Raw genomic sequence first — 20755 nt, forward strand, 5'->3', positions numbered from 1 at the left:
GCAAGGGGGATTTCATCTTATGTCCTGTGACAACGAGGGGCCAGAGGACACAGACAGTAATAATATCCAACAAGAGCTACCAGTCATTGTCCCCAATGAATCATTACTTCTGACCCTCACAGGAAGTAAGGTGAAATCTCCCTGATAGGGGTAGAGGGGGCAATAAACAGATTCTTCCTTTCCCCCAGTCTGTTCCAAACTACGAATAAAGTTTTGACTGGAGCTCTTCTTCACCTCCCAATATTCCTTACTGTCTCCTCCACTGTGAACAAAGCTTAGCAGAGAAAGGTAGAGTCCCCCTTCAGCCTCTGGGCGGGGCTGTCTCTTCTGTCACGCCCTCCATGGGATGGGCCCTCCACCTATTCCCATGTCTGGAGTGTGCAGATGGTAGAGGAACGTGCGGGTCACGTGACCCATGTCCAGCCTGTCGGTTCACTCAGGTGTTGAAGGGCGGGTTTTTTTACTGACTCTAACAGTGGGCGGGTATTGCACCTCTAGGGATGGGCGGGATCTGGGTATTGCGCGTTTCCGCTTGGCGGCGGCGGCGGTGATTGGGAAGCGGAGACGCGCAGTGCCGGGGCGCGCGCTCCCGGGTGACAGACATGGCGGCGGATGGCAGCCCGGACTGGGTCAGCTCTCTGCCCTGGGCGTGGGGCTACGGCATCACCGGAGGAGGACGGGTCTTCTTCATCAAGTAATTCTCCGTTATTATTGTCCGTTCTTCCCACCGCTGTCCTCGTCTTTCCCTCTCACAACGAGACACTGCACTGCGGGGCTTCCCTCGGTGTCTTCTCCACCCCCCCTCCCCTCCACACACTGCATCCGGCCTGTCACTGCATGTACCCCCCGCACACTGCATAATACGGTCACTCTGCCCCCCCTCCATACATTGCATGTTCTCACCTGTGTGTTCCCAAACACACTGCGAATTGTCACCTCTGTCTGCCCAACACATACAGCCTACTGTCACCTGTCCCCCCCAACACACAGCCTCCTGTCACCTGTCTCCCCCCCCCCCCCAACACACAGCCTCCTGTCACCTGTCCCCCCCCCAAGACACAGCCTCCTGTCACCTGTCCCCCCCCCCCCCCAACACACAGCCTCCTGTCACCTGCCCCCCCCCAACACACAGCCTCCTGTCACCTGCCCCCCCCCAACACACAGCCTCCTGTCACCTGCCCCCCCCAACACACAGCCTCCTGTCACCTGCCCCCCCCCCCCAACACACAGCCTCCTGTCACCTGTCCCCCCCCCCCCCAAGACACAGCCTCCTGTCACCTGCCCCCCCCAAGACGCAGCCTCCTGTCACCTGCCCCCCCCCCAAGACACAGCCTCCTGTCACCTGCCCCCCCAACACACAGCCTCCTGTCACCTGTCCCCCCCCAACACACAGCCTCCTGTCACCTGTCCCCCCCCAACACACAGCCTCCTGTCACCTGCCCCCCCAACACACAGCCTCCTGTCACCTGCCCCCCCAACACACAGCCTCCTGTCACCTGCCCCCCCAACACACAGCCTCCTGTCACCTGTCCCCCCCCCAACACACAGCCTCCTGTCAACTGTCCTCCCCCCCCCCCCAACACACCGCCTCCTGTCACCTGTCCCCCCCCCCCCAACACACCGCCTCCTATCACCTGCCCCCCCCCAACACACAGCCTCCTGTCACCTGTCCCCCCCCCAACACACCGCCTCCTATCACCTGCCCCCCCCCAACACATAGCCTCCTGTCACCTGCCCCCCAACACACAGCCTCCTGTCACCTGCCCCCCCCCCCAACACATAGCCTCCTGTCACCTGCCCCCCCCAACACACAGCCTCCTGTCACCTGTCCCCCCCCCCCAACACACAGCCTCCTGTCACCTCCCCTCCCCCCAACACACAGCCTCCTGTCACCTCCCCTCCCCCCAACACACAGCCTCCTGTCACCTCCCCTCCCCCCAACACACAGCCTCCTGTCACCTCCCCTCCCCCCAACACACAGCCTCCTGTCACCTCCCCTCCCCCCAACACACAGCCTCCTGTCACCTCCCCTCCCCCCAACACACAGCCTCCTGTCACCTCCCCTCCCCCCAACACACAGCCTCCTGTCACCTCCCCTCCCCCCAACACACAGCCTCCTGTCACCTGCCCCCCCCAACACACAGCCTCCTGTCACCTGTCTCCCCCCCAACACAGCCTCCTGTCACCTGTCTCCCCCCCCAACACAGCCTCCTGTCACCTGTCCCCCCCAACACAAAGCCTCCTGTCACCTGTCCCCCCCCAACACACAGCCTCCTGTCACCTGTCCCCCCCCCCCCAACACACTGTCTCCTGTCCCCCCCCCTAACACAGCCTACTGCCCCCCCCAACACACAGCCTCCTGTCACCTGTCCTCCCCCCCAACACACAGCCTCCTGTCACCTGTCCTCCCCCCCCAACACACAGCCTCCTGTCACCTGTCCCCCCCCCCCAACACACAGCCTCCTGTCACCTGTCCCCCCCCCAACACACAGCCTCCTGTCACCTGTCCCCCCCCCCAACACACAGCCTCCTGTCACCTGCCCCCCCAACACACAGCCTCCTGTCACCTGTCCCCCCCCCAACACACAGCCTCCTGTCACCTTCCCTCCCCCCAACACACAGCCTCCTGTCACCTGTCCCCCCCCCCAACACACAGCCTCCTGTCACCTGTCCCCCCCTACACACAGCCTCCTGTCACCTTCCCCCCCCTACACACAGCCTCCTGTCACCTCCCCTCCCCCCAACACACAGCCTCCTGTCACCTCCCCTCCCCCCAACACACAGCCTCCTGTCACCTCCCCTCCCCCCAACACACAGCCTCCTGTCACCTCCCCTCCCCCCAACACACAGCCTCCTGTCACCTCCCCTCCCCCCAACACACAGCCTCCTGTCACCTGCCCCCCCCCCCCAACACACAGCCTCCTATCACCTGTCCCCCCCAACACACAGCCTCCTGTCACCTGTCTCCCCCCCCCAACACAGCCTCCTGTCACCTGTCCCCCCCAACACAAAGCCTCCTGTCACCTGTCCCCCCCCCAACACACTGTCTCCTGTCCCCCCCCCTAACACAGCCTACTGCCCCCCCCCAACACACAGCCTCCTGTCACCTGTCCTCCCCCTCCCCCCCAACACACAGCCTCCTGTCACCTGTCCCCCCCCAACACACAGCCTCCTGTCACCTGTCCCCCCCAACACACAGCCTCCTGTCACCTGCCCCCCCAACACACAGCCTCCTGTCACCTGTCCCCCCCCCCAACACACAGCCTCCTGTCACCTGTCCCCCCCCCCAACACACAGCCTCCTGTCACCTGTCCCCCCCCCCCCAACACACAGCCTCCTGTCACCTGTCCTCCCCCTCCCCCCCGACACACAGCCTCCTGTCACCTGTCCTACCCCCAACACACAGCCTCCTGTCACCTGTCCTACCCCCAACACACAGCCTCCTGTCACCTGTCCCCCCCCCCCCGACACACAGCCACCTGTCCCCCGCCGACACACCGCCTCCTGTCACCTGTCCTCCCCCCCCCCCCCAACACACAGCCTCCTGTCACCTGTCCTCCCCCCCCCAACACACAGCCTCCTGTCACCTGTCCTCCCCCCCAACACACAGCCTCCTGTCACCTGTCCTCCCTCCAACACACAGCCTCCTGTCACCTGTCTTCCCCCCCCCACCCAACACACAGCCTCCTGTCACCTGTCCCCCCCAACACAGCCTCCTGTCCCCCCCCCCCCAACACACAGCCTCCTGTCCCCCCTCCTAACACACAGCCTCCTGTCCCCCCCTCCCAACACACAGCCTCCTGTCTCCCCCCTCCCCCCCAACACACAGCCTCCTGTCTCCCCCCTCCCCCCCAACACACAGCCTCCTGTCTCCCCCCTCCCCCCCCAACACACAGCCTCCTGTCTCCCCCCTCCCCCCCCAACACACAGCCTCCTGTCTCCCCCCTCCCCCCCCCAACACACAGCCTCCTGTCTCCCCCCTCCCCCCCCCAACACACAGCCTCCTGTCTCCCCCCTCCCCCCCCCAACACACAGCCTCCTGTCTCCCCCCCCCCCCCCAACACACAGCCTCCTGTCTCCCCCCCCCCCCCCCAACACACAGCCTCCTGTCACCTGTCCCCCCCCCCCCCCAACACACAGCCTCCTGTCACCTGTCTCTCCCCCCCAACACACAGCCTCCTGTCCCCCCCCCAACACACAGCCTCCTGTCCCCCCCCCAACACACAGCCTCCCGTCCCCCCCCCCAACACACAGCCTCCCGTCCCCCCCCCCAACACACAGCCTCCCGTCCCCCCCCCCCCAACACACAGCCTCCTGCGCCCCCCCCAACACACAGCCTCCCGTCCCCCCCCCCAACACACAGCCTCCTGTCCCCCCCCCCCCCCAACACACAGCCTCCTGTCCCCCCCCAACACACAGCCTCCTGTCCCCCCCCCCCAACACACAGCCTCCTGTCCCCCCCCCCCCAACACACAGCCTCCTGTCCCCCCCCCCAACACACAGCCTCCTGTCCCCCCTCCCCAAACACACAGCCTCCTGTCCCCCCTCCCCAAACACACAGCCTCCTGTCCCCCCTCCCCAAACACACAGCCTCCTGTCCCCCCCCCCCCCCCAACACACAGCCTCCAGTCCCCCCCCCCCCCAACACACAGCCTCCAGTCCCCCCCCCCCAACACACAGCCTCCAGTCCCCCCCCCCAACATACAGCCTCCAGTCCCCCCCCCCCAACACACAGCCTCCAGTCCCCCCCCCCCAACACACAGCCTCCAGTCCCCCCCCCAACACACAGCCTCCAGTCCCCCCCCCCCAACACACAGCCTCCAGTCCCCCCCCCCCAACACACAGCCTCCAGTCCCCCCCCCCCAACACACAGCCTCCAGTCCCCCCCCCCCCAACACACAGCCTCCAGTCCCCCCCCCCCAACACACAGCCTCCAGTCCCCCCCCCCCAACACACAGCCTCCAGTCCCCCCCCCCCAACACACAGCCTCCTGTCTCCCCCCAACACACAGCCTCCTGTCTCCCCCCAACACACAGCCTCCTGTCTCCCCCCAACACACAGCCTCCTGTCTCCCCCCAACACACAGCCTCCTGTCTCCCCCCAACACACAGCCTCCTGTCTCCCCCCAACACACAGCCTCCTGTCCCCCCCCAACACACAGCCTCCTGTCCCCGCCCAATACACAGCCTCCTGCCCCCCCCCCACAACACACAGCCTCCTGTTTGTCCCCCCCCCACAACACACAGCCTCCTGTCTGTCCCCCCCCCCCACAACACACAGCCTACTGTCCCCCCCCCCCACAACACACAGCCTACTGTCCCCCCCCCCACAACACACAGCCTCCTGTCTGTTCCCCCCCCCCAACACACAGCCTCCTGTCTGTCCCCCCCCCCCCCCCCCACAACACACAGCCTCCTGTGTTGTCGTCCCCCTACACACAGCCTACTGTCACCTGTCCCCCTCCCCCAATACACTGCCTACTGTCACTTGCCCCCCCCCCCCCAATTCACTGCATACTGTCACCTGTCCCCCACACCCCAATAGACTGTTGTCGTCTGTGCCCCCCCCATACAGTGCCTACTGTCACCTGTCTCCCCCTCCAATACACTGCCTACTGTCACCTGTGCCCCCCCCCAAAAAAAATACTGCATATTGTCACCTGCCCCCTTCCAATACACTACATACTGTCACCTGTGCCCCCCTCAATACACTGCATATGGTCATCTGTGCCCTCCTTCAACACACTGCATATTGTCACTTTTTAACCACCCCTCCCTTAACACAGTGCATATTGTCACCTGTCCCCCCCCGATACACTGCATATTGTCACCTGTGTCCTGCCATCTGTGTATCTGTCCACCATGCTGTATCCTTTGCCCGGCCCCAATACTACACACAGTTACCTTTTTGTCCCCTTCACCATACTGTCTCCTGTGCCCCCCCCCCCCTTCCCCCAACAATACACTGCACATTGTCATCTGTGTCCCCCCTCCCCACTTTCATATGCTGCTCACTGTCACCTGCCCTGCCCCCCTTCCCCCGTACTGCACACTGTCACCTATGTCCCTCTCCCATCACCCTGCGCACTGTCACCTGTGTGTCTCCAAATACACTGCACATTGCCAATTCTGTGTCTCTCCCCATACATTGCACACTGTCATCTGTACCCTTCCTCCTTTGTCCACCCCTTACCCCCAAACACTGCCCACTGTCACCTTCTCTCGTGCACTGCACACTGTCTCTTGCAACTACCCCCCATCACCCCTGCCCCTTTCCCAATACACTGCCACCTGTGTACCTGTCCACCCCATACAGTCCGCACTGTCTCTTTTGTCCACCCCATACACTAAACACCTTTGTCCCCTTCATTCACTAATACTGTCTCCTGTGCCCCCCCCCCCCCTTTCCCTCAATACACTGCACATTGTCATCTGCGTCCCCCCCCTTCCCCACCTCCATACACAGGTTACTGTCACCTGCCTTGCCCTCCTTCCCTTTCCCTAATATTGCACACTGTCACCTGTGTCTATTTTCCATCACCCTCCACACTCTCCCATGTTCCTTCTTTACACTGCACGTGGTAATTTGTGTTTCTTCCAATCACCGCTCACACTTTGTCACATATGTCATCCTTATGTGTCCTTTACATCGTCTCTCTCATCTACAGTGAGGAGGCCCAGAGCACTACCTGGCTGCACCCTGTCACTGGAGAGACCATCCTGACTGGACACCGCCGCACTCCAGGTGAGTCTCGTACATACTGTCTGTGTATATATCCTCCACTGTGTATAGGACCCTCATCCATTGAACACCAGGTGAGACTGCTACTAGGCATACAGTGAATTTGTGGGTCAGTTTATTCCCCAGAGGTGAGGATCCTATTTTGTTTAAGGACTGTTAAGAACTGAACAGTTAGCCTTTCCATTGTATGAGAATGATTCTGCTGGAGTTCTTGGGGGTGCACAGTGCAATCTGGACTGTCAGGATTGCACAATAACATTTTCTGGAAATGTGCTGTCAGTTGTTCAGAATGGACCCAGAAAGTAGCAGCTTATGGTACTCCGGGGACTGGAACATAATTACCTTTTTAGACTGGCAAAATAAATGTAACTATACTCCAGTTACTGGAGAAATACAGCACACATGCCTCTTGATTGGCAGAATCGTTTCATTGGACTCCAGGAGCTTGGAAAGACAAAATACTTACCTCTGGACTGACAAAATAAATGTAACTTGGACTCCAGGAACTGGAAAAATACAGCACACATACCTCTGGTGGATTGGCAGAATCCTTTCATTGGACTCACTCCAGGAGCTTGGAAAGACAACATACCTACCTCTGGACTCCAGGAATTGGGGATATACTGCACATCAATCTTTGAACTCACTTAACTGGACTTCAGGGACTGGGGAAGTACAACATATTTGCCTCTGGACTAGCAAAATGTATTTGACAAGACTTCAGGGACTGGAGAAATACAGCACACCTACCTCTGGATTGGCAGAATCATTTAACCGGACTCCAGGGGCTTGGATCTACCTCTGGACTGGCAAAATACATTTTACTTCACTCCAGGGACTTGGAATCACAGCATTCTGAACTGGCAGTGTTGTTTTTGGACTCGAGGACATGATCCTGCACTGCGCAGTTAGGAGTACCTGGCTGGAAACCAGACTCAATGCATAACCCACCAGATCGGAGGAATCAGGCACTGCATTTTTCAACAAGCACTAGGGACTAGTCCTATACTCTTCTGTTCCTCATCCACCAGGGGCTGGGAATTGTACCCTCCACCAAACACCAGGGACAGGCAATGTTACCCTCCACTGGGAATCGGTAACCAGGCAGTGTACCCCCCAGGGGGCATTGGGCCAGGCAGCATGCCTTCCACTGGGAATCATGCACTATACGTGTACCCATCGCTGGGCACCAGAAACCTGGTGGTATATTGTCCATGGGGGGTACCAGGGACAGCATACCTTTACTGGGCACCAAGGGGCACTGGAGACCAGGCTGTGTACACAACAAATCACCAAGGACTAGGCAGCGTAGCCTCCATGGGGCACCACAGACTGGGCAGCATACCCTCAATGGGGCACTGGGGAACAGGCTGTGTACTCAACAAATCACCAGGGACCAGGCAGCGTAGCCTCTATGGGGCACCACAGACTGGGCAGCATAGCCTCCATGGGGCACAGGCTCTGTACCCAACAAATCACCAAGGACCAGGCAGCGTAGCCTCCATGAGGGGGGGCGCCACAGGGCGGGCAGCGTAGCCTCCATGAGGGGGGGCGCCACAGGGCGGGCAGCGTAGCCTCTATGGGGGGCGCGCCACGGAGCGGGCAGCGTAGCCTCTATGGGGGGAGCGCCACGGAGCGGGCAGCGTAGCCTCTATGGGGGGGGCGCGCCACGGAGCGGGCAGCGTAGCCTCTATGGGGGGGCGCGCCACGGAGCGGGCAGCGTAGCCTCTATGGGGGGGCGCGCCACGGAGCGGGCAGCGTAGCCTCTATGGGGGCGCGCCACGGAGCGGGCAGCGTAGCCTCCATGGGGGGGGGGGCGCCACGGAGCGGGCAGCATAGCCTCCATGGGGGGGGGCGCCACGGAGCAGGCAGCATAGCCTCCATGGGGCACTGGGGAACAGGCTCTGTACCCAACAAATCACCAAGGACCAGGCAGCGTAGCCTCCATGGGGGGGGGGCGGCATGGTGCAGGCAGCGTAGCCTCCATGGGGGGGGGGCGCCACGGAGCGGGCAGTGTAGCCTCCATGGGGGGGGGGGGGCACGGAGCGGGCAGCGTAGCCTCCATGGGGGGGGGGGTGCCACGGAGCGGGCAGCGTAGCCTCCATGGGGGGGTTGCCACGGAACGGGCAGCGTAGCCTCCATGGGGCACTGGGGAACAGGCTGTGTACTCAACAAATCACCAAGGACCAGGCAGCACAGCCTCCATGGGGGTGCCATGGGCCAGTCAGCATAGCCTCCATGGGGGCGCCACGGAGCGGGCAGTGTAGCCTCCCCTAGGACTGGCCATTTCTTTTATTATTCATTGAGCGTTTGGGCTAGTCGGAGCTCAATGGTTCCTTAACCAACAATGATGGAACATTATGCATGTTTAGCTTTGAACACAGAGTAAAGTTCATGTTAGTTTATATATGATTTAGGAGCATTAATAAGTAAAAGTCCTGGGGTCAAAGTACAGAGGATAGGTCATGCATGGTGTGTTTGCTGGGTTTGGAGGCAGCAGGGTCAGAGTAGGTCATGGAGCGTGCTCAGTAAGGGTTCTGGGGTTGGAGTGGTCAGTGTAGATCTAGCTCAGTGTGGGTCTTTCAGGATTGGCTTAAGAAGGGTAGGTGTGTGTTTGGTGTGAGGGTTCTGGGGTTAGAGTTCTCAGACTGGGTTTACACTATTGCGAACACAGACATTGCATGTGATTCGCACTGCATTGCTGTGCAGTTCACATGCGATGTCTGTGTGATGCAAATTCAGCTATACAGTTTGTATGGCTGAACTCACATTTTATTAGCATAAAAATGCTTCAGGAACTTTTTTCCCGTACTGGAATTGGATCACATGGTTGTTCACACCCATGTGATCCGATTCCTGTCCAAATTCACAGTTCGCACTGCGATCTGTGAACAGATCTGGCAGTGTCATTAACTTTGTATTGACACCCGCAGCGGTTCACAGAGGGGCAGTGTGAATCGCGCTGGTTCCCGCATCACAGTAAACTCAGGGTAGGTCATGGTGTGTGATCATTGTTGCCAGTGCTGGGGTTGGTCGACTTCCTTCCTCCCCAGCAAAAGAAAAAAAAAAAATTGTCAGGGGGCAGTGGGCCTCATTGCCTGAGGTTCTGGGGCGCAGGTTGGACATGCCTGGTGTAGATCAAGTTTTGTGCTTCATGTAGGGCTGTCAAGGTCGCAGTGCACAGGGTAGGTCATGATTTGTGCTCAGTGTGGGGATGCAGGGGTCGAGCACACAGTGTAGGTCATCCTGTGTGGGGGTGTTGTGGTTGGAATACACAGGGTAGGTTATTCTTCTTGCTCACTATGGGGGTTCCAGGGTTGGATTTGGGGATGCTGGGGTTGCAGTAGGTCTTGGTGTGTGCTTAGTGTTGAGGGTGCTTAGGTTGGAGTATGCATTGTAGATCTTGGTGTGTTCTCAGTTGAGGAGTGCTGGAGTGGGAGTACACTAGGTCATGGTGTGTGCTCATAGTGGAAGGGGGGTCAGAGTACACAGGGTAGGTCATGGTGGGGGTCAGAGTACACAGGGTAGGTCATGGTGGGGGTCAGAGTACACAGGGTAGGTCATGGTGGGGGTCAGAGTACACAGGGTAGGTCATGGTGGGGGTCAGAGTACACAGGGTAGGTCATGGTGGGGGTCAGAGTACACAGGGTAGGTCATGGTGGGGGTCAGAGTACACAGGGTAGGTCATGGTGGGGGTCAGAGTACACAGGGTAGGTCATGGTGGGGGTCAGAGTACACAGGGTAGGTCATGGTGGGGGTCAGAGTACACAGGGTAGGTCATGGTGGGGGTCAGAGTACACAGGGTAGGTCATGGTGGGGGTCAGAGTACACAGGGTAGGTCATGGTGGGGGTCAGAGTACACAGGGTAGGTCATGGTGGGGGTCAGAGTACACAGGGTAGGTCATGGTGGGGGTCAGAGTACACAGGGTAGGTCATGGTGGGGGTCAGAGTACACAGGGTAGGTCATGGTGGGGGTCAGAGTACACAGGGTTGGTCATGGTGGGGGTCAGAGTACACAGGGTTGGTCATGGTGGGGGTCAGAGTACACAGGGTTGGTCATGGTGGGGGTCAGAGTACACAGGGTAGGTCATGGTGGGGGTCAGAGTACACAGGGTTGGTCTTGGTGGGGGTCAGAGTACACAGGGTAGGTCATGGTGGGGGTCAGAGTACACAGGGTAGGTCATGGTGGGGGTCAGAGTACACAGGGTTGGTCTTGGTGGGGGTCAGAATACACAGGGTAGGTCATGGTGGGGGTCAGAGTACACAGGGTAGGTCATGGTGGGGGTCAGAGTACACAGGGTAGGTCATGGTGGGGGTCAGAGTACACAGGGTTGGTCTTGGTGTTTTTATTTTTGGTGTTCAGCGATGGTGGGGAAACATATTTAAAAGATATGCTTGTTCTCTGGCGTATTTATCCTGAGTTTCAGAATATTGATATATTGAATGTTGGACGTGGGGACCTGCAGGGATCCTCACAGACTTCGTATGAATTCTGAGCGTGTGTCAGCAGGTAGAGGAATGTTAGTGAAATAAAAAGGAGAGGTTTTCCTCCAAGGACTGGAGATTATAAAGAATACTCTGAGATAATTTGGGAGAATTAGTGTCAGTTGAAGTACTGCAGTGCCCGAGCTTTGCCCCAGCAAACACAGATAATAGTGTAAATATTTACAGTGCGTTCAGGGAGCTGTGCCTTTAATGCCGACCATGTAAGGAAGCGCAGGAGGTGTTAGGTGCCTGGTGCTGGCACGTGGCCAGCCACTGATTGATGATGAGTTAGGAGGTGACAACCTGCCCTCACATTATCCTGCCACCGTGATCTTAACTGCCTGATCAGACATCCTGCCAGTCTCAGCATCTCAGTGTATCCAAACTGTCTGCAGCGAGTCATATTTGGCCCCCATTCCGCTCCCTAATAACTCTTTGGACAGCGCTCAGTATAGACGCAGATGGCTCATCTGATGTGTGCTGCCTGTGTTTACTGCTTATCTTCTCTGTAAATATGGCTGCATAGGAGAGTCTGCGTGAAGTGCGCACTCTGGCGCCCAGCTGAGTGAATTGCCATATATATTGGCTGTATTACCTTTTCATATCCATAATGTATTCGTAAGGTTTATTATTCAAATTTCACACTCTGCTGTGTTTTCACTCACTACCTTTTTCAGATTTCTGGTTGCTGTGGGTGTACACACACAGGTCTCTTATATGTGCACATCAGAATGTCTTTGCAAACACCCTAAAACTGATTGGAGTAGCCAGAAATTTACATTAGGGGCACAGTGCGACTCATAGGGACTTCAGAAGGGGGCAATATATGCAGGGAAGCCCGACCCCCTGTTTTCCTGTCAGATGAATCAAGAAAATTTATAAAAACAGAGCAAATGTGTTCTGTAAAATGTGAAGACATGACATCTGAAAGAGTAGACTCCATGACACTTATTGATATGTGGGATGCAGCCATGCTTGGGTATTGGTGACCATATAGTGACACTCTAGGACAGGGGTATTGAATTAAAATTTACGAAGGTCCAGTCAGTAAAATATTCTTCCAGCAGAGGTCCGAATTGCATGTTTGTGCAATGACCGCCCTGTATCCTCGCAACCAATCACCTGCTTGTTAACTTGGATAGCCCTTGCCCTCTGTCTATAGCTGTCCTGCCTCCAGCTGTTGGCTCTGTGAGACTGGCAGTGGTGATGGCTGTGGGCAGAACGACTCTAAAGGGTGGGACCGCAGGGGTCCGGATGAGACATTAACTGGGTCCGGATCCGGACCGCGGTCCGCCATTTAGTGATGCCTGCTCTAGGAGATTGTATACTATAGTTATTGCTTGATATGATTGCTGTCATTTCCCAACATGCTAGGCAGTGTCTGTAGTCATTTACTGATTGATAAAATAAAAAAAAAGTCTTATGTGAGTAGTGGGAGCAGGTGAGAGCCGTTCTTATATCCACTGTGTGACCCCCTCTACAAAGTGCCATTCTTAGACTAGCGGGGTCCTGCTTTTTGTCAGTTATGTCTTTGTGCTGCTTCCACCCTGCCTATACTGGACACTCTTTATATAAACCTGTGATTTGTTTGCTCTTGCAGATTTGCCCACAGGATGGGAGGAGGCGTACACCTTCGAAGGGGCCCGATACTACATCAAGTAAGTGATGATGGCTGCTGCAAAATTTCTGTTTAAAAAAACGAAATAAAAAGGATTTAAATAACAATAAATCATATTGTAACAAAAGCGAATGGCACTTTCATCAAAGTCGGTAAACAAGAAGATGGCGATTAATATGCTGCTGACATTTCTGTAAAGGGTCCCTGTGCTTTTATTGTCTGTCATTGTCTGTACTGGCGGAACAAGTTATTGTCACACATATGAAGAGAGGTCACTGCTGCCAGACAGGTTTGTTGTGTTTGTGGTACAAATAGTGCTGGGCTGGAAGGTCCTGTCTTCGTTATGGGCCGGGTATTGCATGTGCTTGCAGTTTTAGGATGGCTTTGCTCATTCAGATGTTTTGATGTCCCCAATCTCTGATGTCCCTGTGTATAGAGATACAAACCACAGGAAGGTCCTTCTGCTCCACATTAGAGCCAATCAGGTCCTTTCTGTTCCACCGTTACTGGGAAATAACACTGGAAGTCAAGGGTATCAGACCAGTCCCTTCCTTTGCAGCGTGTTTTACACCGAGGGGTCCTATCAGGGAGGCGTTGCAGAGAATTTTGTTGCTTTTGCACATGTGGTAACCAAATAGAACGTATCAGTCTAATGTAAAAATGTGATTGGTTGCTATGTGCTAATATATACTTGTGTATCTTTCCTTTTTGTACATTTTTAGAATAACCATATTTATTGTATTGTCTGTCCATGCAGATGTTGGCGTAGTGCCTGTTTTATTTGGTGTTATTCATTGGCATAATGGTAATGAGGTTAAAGTGCCAGTCCACCCGAAAGTGGTATACCAGTTACTGGTAGAGTATGGCAGGTATTTGTAGTCACCCACCCTCCCTCACATTTTCATATGTCTTGGAAACTCCAGCTGCACTAAATGGAATGCTAATCAGGGATGCTTGTAATGACCACGACATGTAAGCACACCTGAGAACCCTAATCTGAGATCCCATCACCAGAGTTCCCAAGATATATAAACAACTGTCAGGTAAAGTGACTCCACAGCATTCACCAACCTCTGAAATATCAGTTTGGGGGGGGGGGGGACCTTTTAACAAGTATGTCGGTTCTTATCCTTTCCAGTGGTCTTGCTTCTTATATACAGGGCTCCCTAGTAGTGTTGAGATTGTGTGATTGTGATTGGCATGATCCACGGCTTTCGCTGCATTTGAAGTGGTATGCATGTGGAGAGGAGCAGTTTTTTTTTTTTTTTTTTTTTTTTCTTGCAAATCTTGAATGTTCAGAACCGGAAGTAGCAGGATTTTATCCTCAGCCTGCCATGCCATATATGAGTCATTTTATTTGCCAATGCATAATTGGTGGTAGATGGGATGGTGGATTGTATGGGGTGCAGAACTGCACTGATCTGTCACCAATCTTCAGTCATGTACGAGCGGATTGGGATTGACTGCTGTTCATATGATACGTGCTTTGAAATGCTGCACAATAAATGATGGAACTGACATCCTGTGGTTTGTTATTTGAACATTGATTCCATTGATTGATTACCTGAATTCCAGGTATGTATATTTTTGCATAGTGTCATTGGTCTGGCTTAGAGCAATGTAAGTATGCATATTCCATACCTAGCTGATCCCTGTGGTAGTGGAGATTCACTGTAGAAGCTGACACTACTACAGTGATCTTTGCTATCTTATGAGTTTTGTGCTGATGAGCTGGCCTACTGTATAGTGAACATGGGGTTGCTAATACAGGCACCATTCTGAGCATGCCTTGTATTTTCTGATTTTAATCAGAAAGTGCTTTGCATTGATTGAGGAATGGGACCAAGAAGATAAGGAGGTTCACTGGGTGTTAATGGGAATAATGTAACCATGCAAAAAATATATCCTTACCTGGAATTTAGCTTTAGAAATTGGTGCTATATGATTATTATTATTATTATACAGGAATTGTATAGCGCTGACAGTTTACGCAGTGCTTCACAAATTGAGGGTAGACAGTACAACTACTATACACTTTAATACAGTAGGGCCCTGCTTGTTGGAGCTCACAATCTAAGAGGGAGCGTCAAGAAATACAGGAGGTAATTATTGTGGGGGGATGTGCTGATGGAGAAAATAAATGTACAGTTGTTAGGTGGGGGCCCGATGGGCTTCTCTTAAAATATGTTTCCAAGGATTGCTTGAAAGTGGGCAAAGTAGGCGATAGCTGGACAGATTAGGGTAGAGCATTCCAGAGGATGGGAGAGGCTCGGGAGAAGTCCTGAAGGCTAGCATGGGAAGAGGTGACATGGAAGCTAGAGACCAGGAGGAATGAAGAGAACGATATGATTGGTATTTTGTGACCAGTTTAGTGATGTAGCTGTGGGCCAGGTTATGGATGGCTTTGCAAGTTATGGTTAGTATCTTGAATTTAATTTGTAGGTTGAGTGGCAGCCAATGGAGGGATTGGCAAAGAGGGGTAGCAGACACCGAGTGGTTTGTAAGGTGGATGAGCCTGGCAGCAGCGTTCATGATGGACTGAAAGGGGGGGGTAGTCTATTTAAAGGTAAGCCAATGAGGAGGGAGTTGCAGTAATCAAGATGAGATGACTAGCGAGTGGAGTAGAAGCTTTGTGGTGTCATTGGTTAGGAAGGGGTGTATCTTGGAAATGTTGCGGAGGTTGAGGTGGCAAGCTTTGGACAGCGACTGGATGTGGTGCCAAAAGTTCAGAGTCCAGGATCACACCTAGAACCTTGGCATGGGGACACAGGTTGATAGTTGAGCCGTTGATTTTGACAGAGAAATCAGGGGAAAAAACGTGGGGGAGGAAATATCATGAGCTTGGTTTTGGATAGGTTGAATTTGAGGAAGTGATGGGACATTCCGGTGGATATGTCTGTTAGTAAGTTGGTGATGCGTGAGGAGACTGATGGAGTGAGCTGAGGGGGTGGAGAGATAGATTTTGGTGTCCTCAGCGTAGAGATGATATTGAAAGCCATGGGAGACAATCAGCTGACACAGGGAGGAGGTGTAGGTTGAGAAAAGGAGAGGTCCAAGAACAGAATCTTGGGGGACCCCGGCGGAGAAAGGAAGAGAGTGGTGTTTTTTGAGGTGGAGGGGGTGGTCCTCTGTCAAAGGCAGCAGAGAGGTCCAGGAGGAGTAGTACAGAATAGTGTCCGTTGTTGTTGGCCATCAGTAGGTCGTTTTGTCGGTTTAAAGAGAGCAGTTTCTGTGGACTGTTGAGGGTGAAATCCGGACCAAAGGGGATCAAGAAGTTTGTTCTTAGTCAGATGGTTACTTAGTCAGTTATAGACCAGTTCAAGGAGTTTGGAGGAGAAGGGGCATAAGGAGATGGGGCATAGATTGTGAAGATTGGTGGGGTCCAGTGATTGCTTTTTAAGGATGGGAGTGACTAGCGCATTTGTTAGAGAGTTGGGGAAGATGCCAGAAGAGAGGGAGAGGTTGAAGATTTGAGTTAGAAAGCATAGAATATAGTCAGAAGGTGAGTGTAGCATTTGCGAGGGTGCAGGTTTCAGGGGGAAGGTGGTTAGATGGGTGTTAGAAAAAAAGTCCAGCAATCTCGTTAATACTAGTAGGGTTGAACAAGAGAAGTAATGATTGTACCTGTGGAAATGGGGTGTTAAGTGGGGGAGGTATTGGAGATCTCCTCGTGAATTGTATTGATCCTATTTTTTAAGTGATTGGCGATCTCCTGGGCAGTGAGTGAGTTACTGGGTAGAGTCAGGGGAGGACAGAGTAGAGAGTTAAAGGTAGAGAAGAGTTGACGGGGACTTGATGAGAATTAATGAGTGATAAAATAGGTTTGCTTGGCAGTGAGGAGCAGGAATAGTATTTTAGGAGGGCAGATTTACATTGGTTGAAGTCTTCCTTGGACTTAGTCTTACACCACTGGCACTCAAGAGTGCGGCTATGTTTTCTGAGACTTCTGGTGTCGCCTGTTTGCCAGGGTTGTAGCTGTCGGGGTCGGATTCTGCATGTAGTAAGGGTAGCAAGCTTGTCTGAGGATGACAGTGAGCTGTTATAAAAAGTGGCTAGGTTGGGGCATCACAGGGATGAGATTTTGTCATATAGATGGTCAGTAGCAGAGAAGAGAAGGGTTGTGGTGGCGAAGGTTTCTACAGGTAACTGTTAGGCGGTTGGAGGGAGAGGAGGTGGAAAGCAGGGAGAGAGCGAAACTAATAAGTTGGTGATCAGAGAGTTGGAGAGGTTGCACGGAGTGCATAGATAGAAGACAAGGTCAAGGGTGTTGCCATTGGAGTGTGTAGGAGCCTGTATCCATTGCTTCAGGTCAAGAGATAAGTTTAGACTGAGAAGTTTGGAAGCATGGTTATGATTGAGAGTGTAAGGTATGCTCGCCATTTCGCGGAATGTGGTATTCCCTGATGGTTAGGGGTTATAGAACACGCTCGCTGATTGGTGGTACTTGGCACAATCCTTGGTTCCACTGGATCTGTAGGTAAATGTATTTCTTCCATTTCCATAAGGTTAAATGTGATGTGATTGACACTGTATCTGTGATTTGTATCTGGACTGGAAGAGGTGTCACAAGTACTGGAATGAATGGGGTAGCTGTATCTGAAGAGTTATTTGTATATAGAAAGGAAGAGGTGTCACAGGTACTCGAATGATGGAATTGTATCTTCAGAGGGAGAGGTCTCACGAGTACTGGAATTATTGAAGGATTTACATCTTGAAAGGAAGGAGTTGTGTTATTGGAATGAATGAGGGATTGTACCTGGAGATTGAGAGGTGCTGGAGGTCCTGGTATGAATGAGGCATTATCATTTTAAAGGGGGGAGGTTTGGGGGTACTGGAATTAATTAGGAATTTGTAGCTGGGGAGTAGTCAGGGATGCTGTCAGGGTGGGTGAAGGATGATTATTGGACGTGAATCACTAATGATCCCCCACTCAGCTTTGTTGATGGAGTTTGATTCAGCTGGTTTGTCCGGTTTCTCCTGCCTTGCAGCACACAGCGGCGTCCCCGAGGTCAGTGGGTGAATTCATAGATCCTGGGAGGGAAATGAATGACTCATGAAATGTATCGTTATTGAGAAATCTCCTCAGGTCTCCACATGTCTGAGAAAGTATGACACTGGGAGAAGGTGCCGGGGAGGGGGGCTGTGGTATCCTAAAGAGGATCTGTGATATCCTGAATAAGGCTGGTCCAGGTGAGAGCCCTGCCATTCTTGGCTGTGCCCTCAGTCTAACATAATAGAATCTATATGAAGCTGTGTCTGTCACATTTTATCATGCGCCCCCAGGGAGATGGCCATTGTATATCTCTATCCAGCGTCCACTCATGTCCTGTCATCACCCCTGGGAGACGCTCGCATAGCTCTGATCAGTTTATACATCTTTTATAGCTGAACATCCGGCCCCCCCTCAGTTCCCACCATCCAGCACATTGCATGCCAAGAGCTGACATCCCCCAGGATCACTGCCGGCTGTTGTGTGCAGTGTATGAAGTGCATATTTTGTGTGTAGTGTGTATTTTTGTGCAATGCATGTGTCGTGCGTATTTTTGTGTGCACTGCACAGTACTGTGCAAAAGTTTTTGACCGGTGTGAAAAAATGCTGTAAATTTTAAAAATGTTTAAAATAAAAAAAAGATGTGTTAATAGTTTATTTTTTAACAGTTAACAAAACGGAAATTAAATGAACAGACAAGGAATCTAAATCAAATCAATATTTACTGTGACCACCCTTAGCCTTCAAAAAACAGCATTCAGTCTTCTAGGTACACTTTCACACAGTTTTTGAAGGAACTAGGCAGGTTGTCCCAAACATCTTGGAGAACTAACTGCAGATCTTGTGTGCATATAGGTTGCCTCAAATCCTTCTGTCTCTTCAGGTGATCTCAGATGGGCTCCATGATATTGAGATCAGGGCTCTGCGGTGACCAAACCATCACTTACCTCTTTGTTGTTCTTTACACTGAAGGTAGTTCTTAATGACATTGGCTGTATGTCTGGGGTTGTCATACTGTAGAATAAACTCTGTAGCCAATTACATGCCTCCTTGATAATATGGCATGATGGATCAGTATCTGCCTGTGTTTCTCAGCATTTAGGACACCGTTGATCCTGGCCAAATCTCCAACTCCATTTGCAGAAATGCAGTCCCAAACATGCAATGAACCTCCACCATGATTCACTGTTGCCTGCAGACACTTATTATTGTACTGCTCTTCAGAACTTCTGCAAACAAACTACCTCCTACTACAGCCAAGTATTTCACATTTTGACTCATCAGTCCAGAGAACCTGCTGCCATTTTTTGCACCCCATTTCCTATGTTTTCATGCATAGTTGAGTCGCTTAGCCATGTTGAAAGGTATGGCTTCCAATTCTTCAGCCTTCTGGCTGGATGGGCCGTGATGAAGTCACTCCTGCGAATACACGTGGGAGTCTCAGCCATGGCACACAGCTTTGAAGGAACGGCACGGGTTTGCCGTTCAGAGCACAGGTGCCAGTGACATCACCGGCTGCTGCTCACAAGAATGTCTCCTAAACAGTGCATGTTTAGGAGATATTCATTTTACCTACAGGTGAGCTTTATAATAAGCTTACCTGTAGGTAAAAATAAAATTTACTACCACTTTAAGTACAATATGACTGGTTGGGCCTGTGTTTTGCCTTCTGGTTATATAATGAGGCCAGTTGTATAATTTGGACCTCATTCTAACATAAAGTGAAAAAGTTTATGTAGAATTCAGGAGATGGTCAGTCTATTCACTTATTTTGTCCTAGAGAAGTTTGGTTTGCAGTTTTGTCCTGACTTGGATGAATTGGGTGATGATGAATTGGATGATGTCCGTTTGCTCTCCCCATACGTATATTGCGCTCCCCACTGTTTCTGGTTTCTTCTCCCCTATGTATAATTACTGCATGTTATGTGTGATGTTTATGGGAACACTAACCTTACCGATCCGGCACAGAAAGTCACAGGCTCTTCTTACAGCTTATCTGCCCCTTCTCTAATCATCATCCTGCCGCTTGCAGCATCACCAGTCGCCATGGAGACCAACGTTGCTCACACTTCTTATTACAAGCGATCCACCGTTCGGGGTGGGGGAGCAAGCAGCACTGTGACGAGGAACCCAGCAACATAAACTTGTTCTTTTCTATTTAACACAGAGTGCAACTCGCTGCATTGGAGTTGTCTGATCTCTATTATATTAGCCATGCAGTATATACCTTAACATGCAGTATATACAGAAATTCCATCTAGGTCTTTCCTGCTGTGGCCAGTATTGGGCCTTCTGTGTACCTTTAAGTCATCAGGGATGGGGAAGTCGCTTCATTTAGGTTCATATTTTGTGATAAAATTTAAAATGTCTGTGATGTTGACTGTTTGTGTAACATCATTGTCCTGAATTTTGTTTGACAATGGGACAGTACTGGCTGATGTGTGCTGTGCCTCATGCGATTGTTAGTGGAGATTTCACTTTGCACATACTGCTAATGCCTGTTTGGGGATAAAGATTCCAGCAGACAGGCAGCTGTTTGAGTTGATCTTCCATTAAATCCCCCCAACTGCTGTCTTATGCAGATAATGGAGGACTTTGGAGTCAGTTCACTATTGATGATTGCGTGAGATGTTTTGTGTTGTATACAAAATATCTCATGAGATATGTAAACTGTCAGTTCACTACGTTTACCTGTGGTACATATCCTTAAAAATGCAATATTACATTAAAGTTCACAAAAAAAAAAAAGACAAAAAAAAATGTGTTATCTCATGGTCTAGCCATTCGCTGTTTAATGGAGTTATACCCATGTACTGTTGAACCTAAGGGGATAATCCTCCTCATTGTGTAAAAAGGCTGTTTGATCCTGTCTTCTCCATCCCCCCGCCCCCCTCTTCCACTGTCCCCAATCCATGTACTGA

The 20755-nt window shown here is 52.5% G+C and overlaps 1 protein-coding gene across 6 annotated transcripts in view; it reads left to right on the forward strand.

Annotated features, from left to right (window-relative positions):
• Positions 1 to 530: 530 nt before the first annotated feature.
• Positions 531 to 20755, forward strand: part of PLEKHA5 (pleckstrin homology domain containing A5) — a gene marked incomplete at its 5' end in the record, with an annotated part of 271030 nt that continues 250805 nt past the window's right edge. For 4 of the 6 annotated variants that reach the window (XM_082255204.1, XM_082255203.1, XM_082255205.1 and 1 more), the window contains 3 exons: positions 532 to 694; positions 6668 to 6744; positions 12827 to 12884. In XM_082255204.1, coding sequence (XP_082111330.1) covers positions 603 to 694; positions 6668 to 6744; positions 12827 to 12884 — 227 coding nt within the window. Of the gene's footprint in view, positions 695 to 6667; positions 6745 to 12826; positions 12885 to 20755 lie in introns of all 6 variants that reach the window. The other 2 variants (XM_082255200.1, XM_082255201.1) reach the window with 1 other exon arrangement.

The sequence above is a fragment of the Pelophylax lessonae genome (assembly GCF_965119305.1).
Source record: "Pelophylax lessonae genome assembly, chromosome: 4".
NCBI lineage: Eukaryota > Metazoa > Chordata > Amphibia > Anura > Ranidae > Pelophylax > Pelophylax lessonae.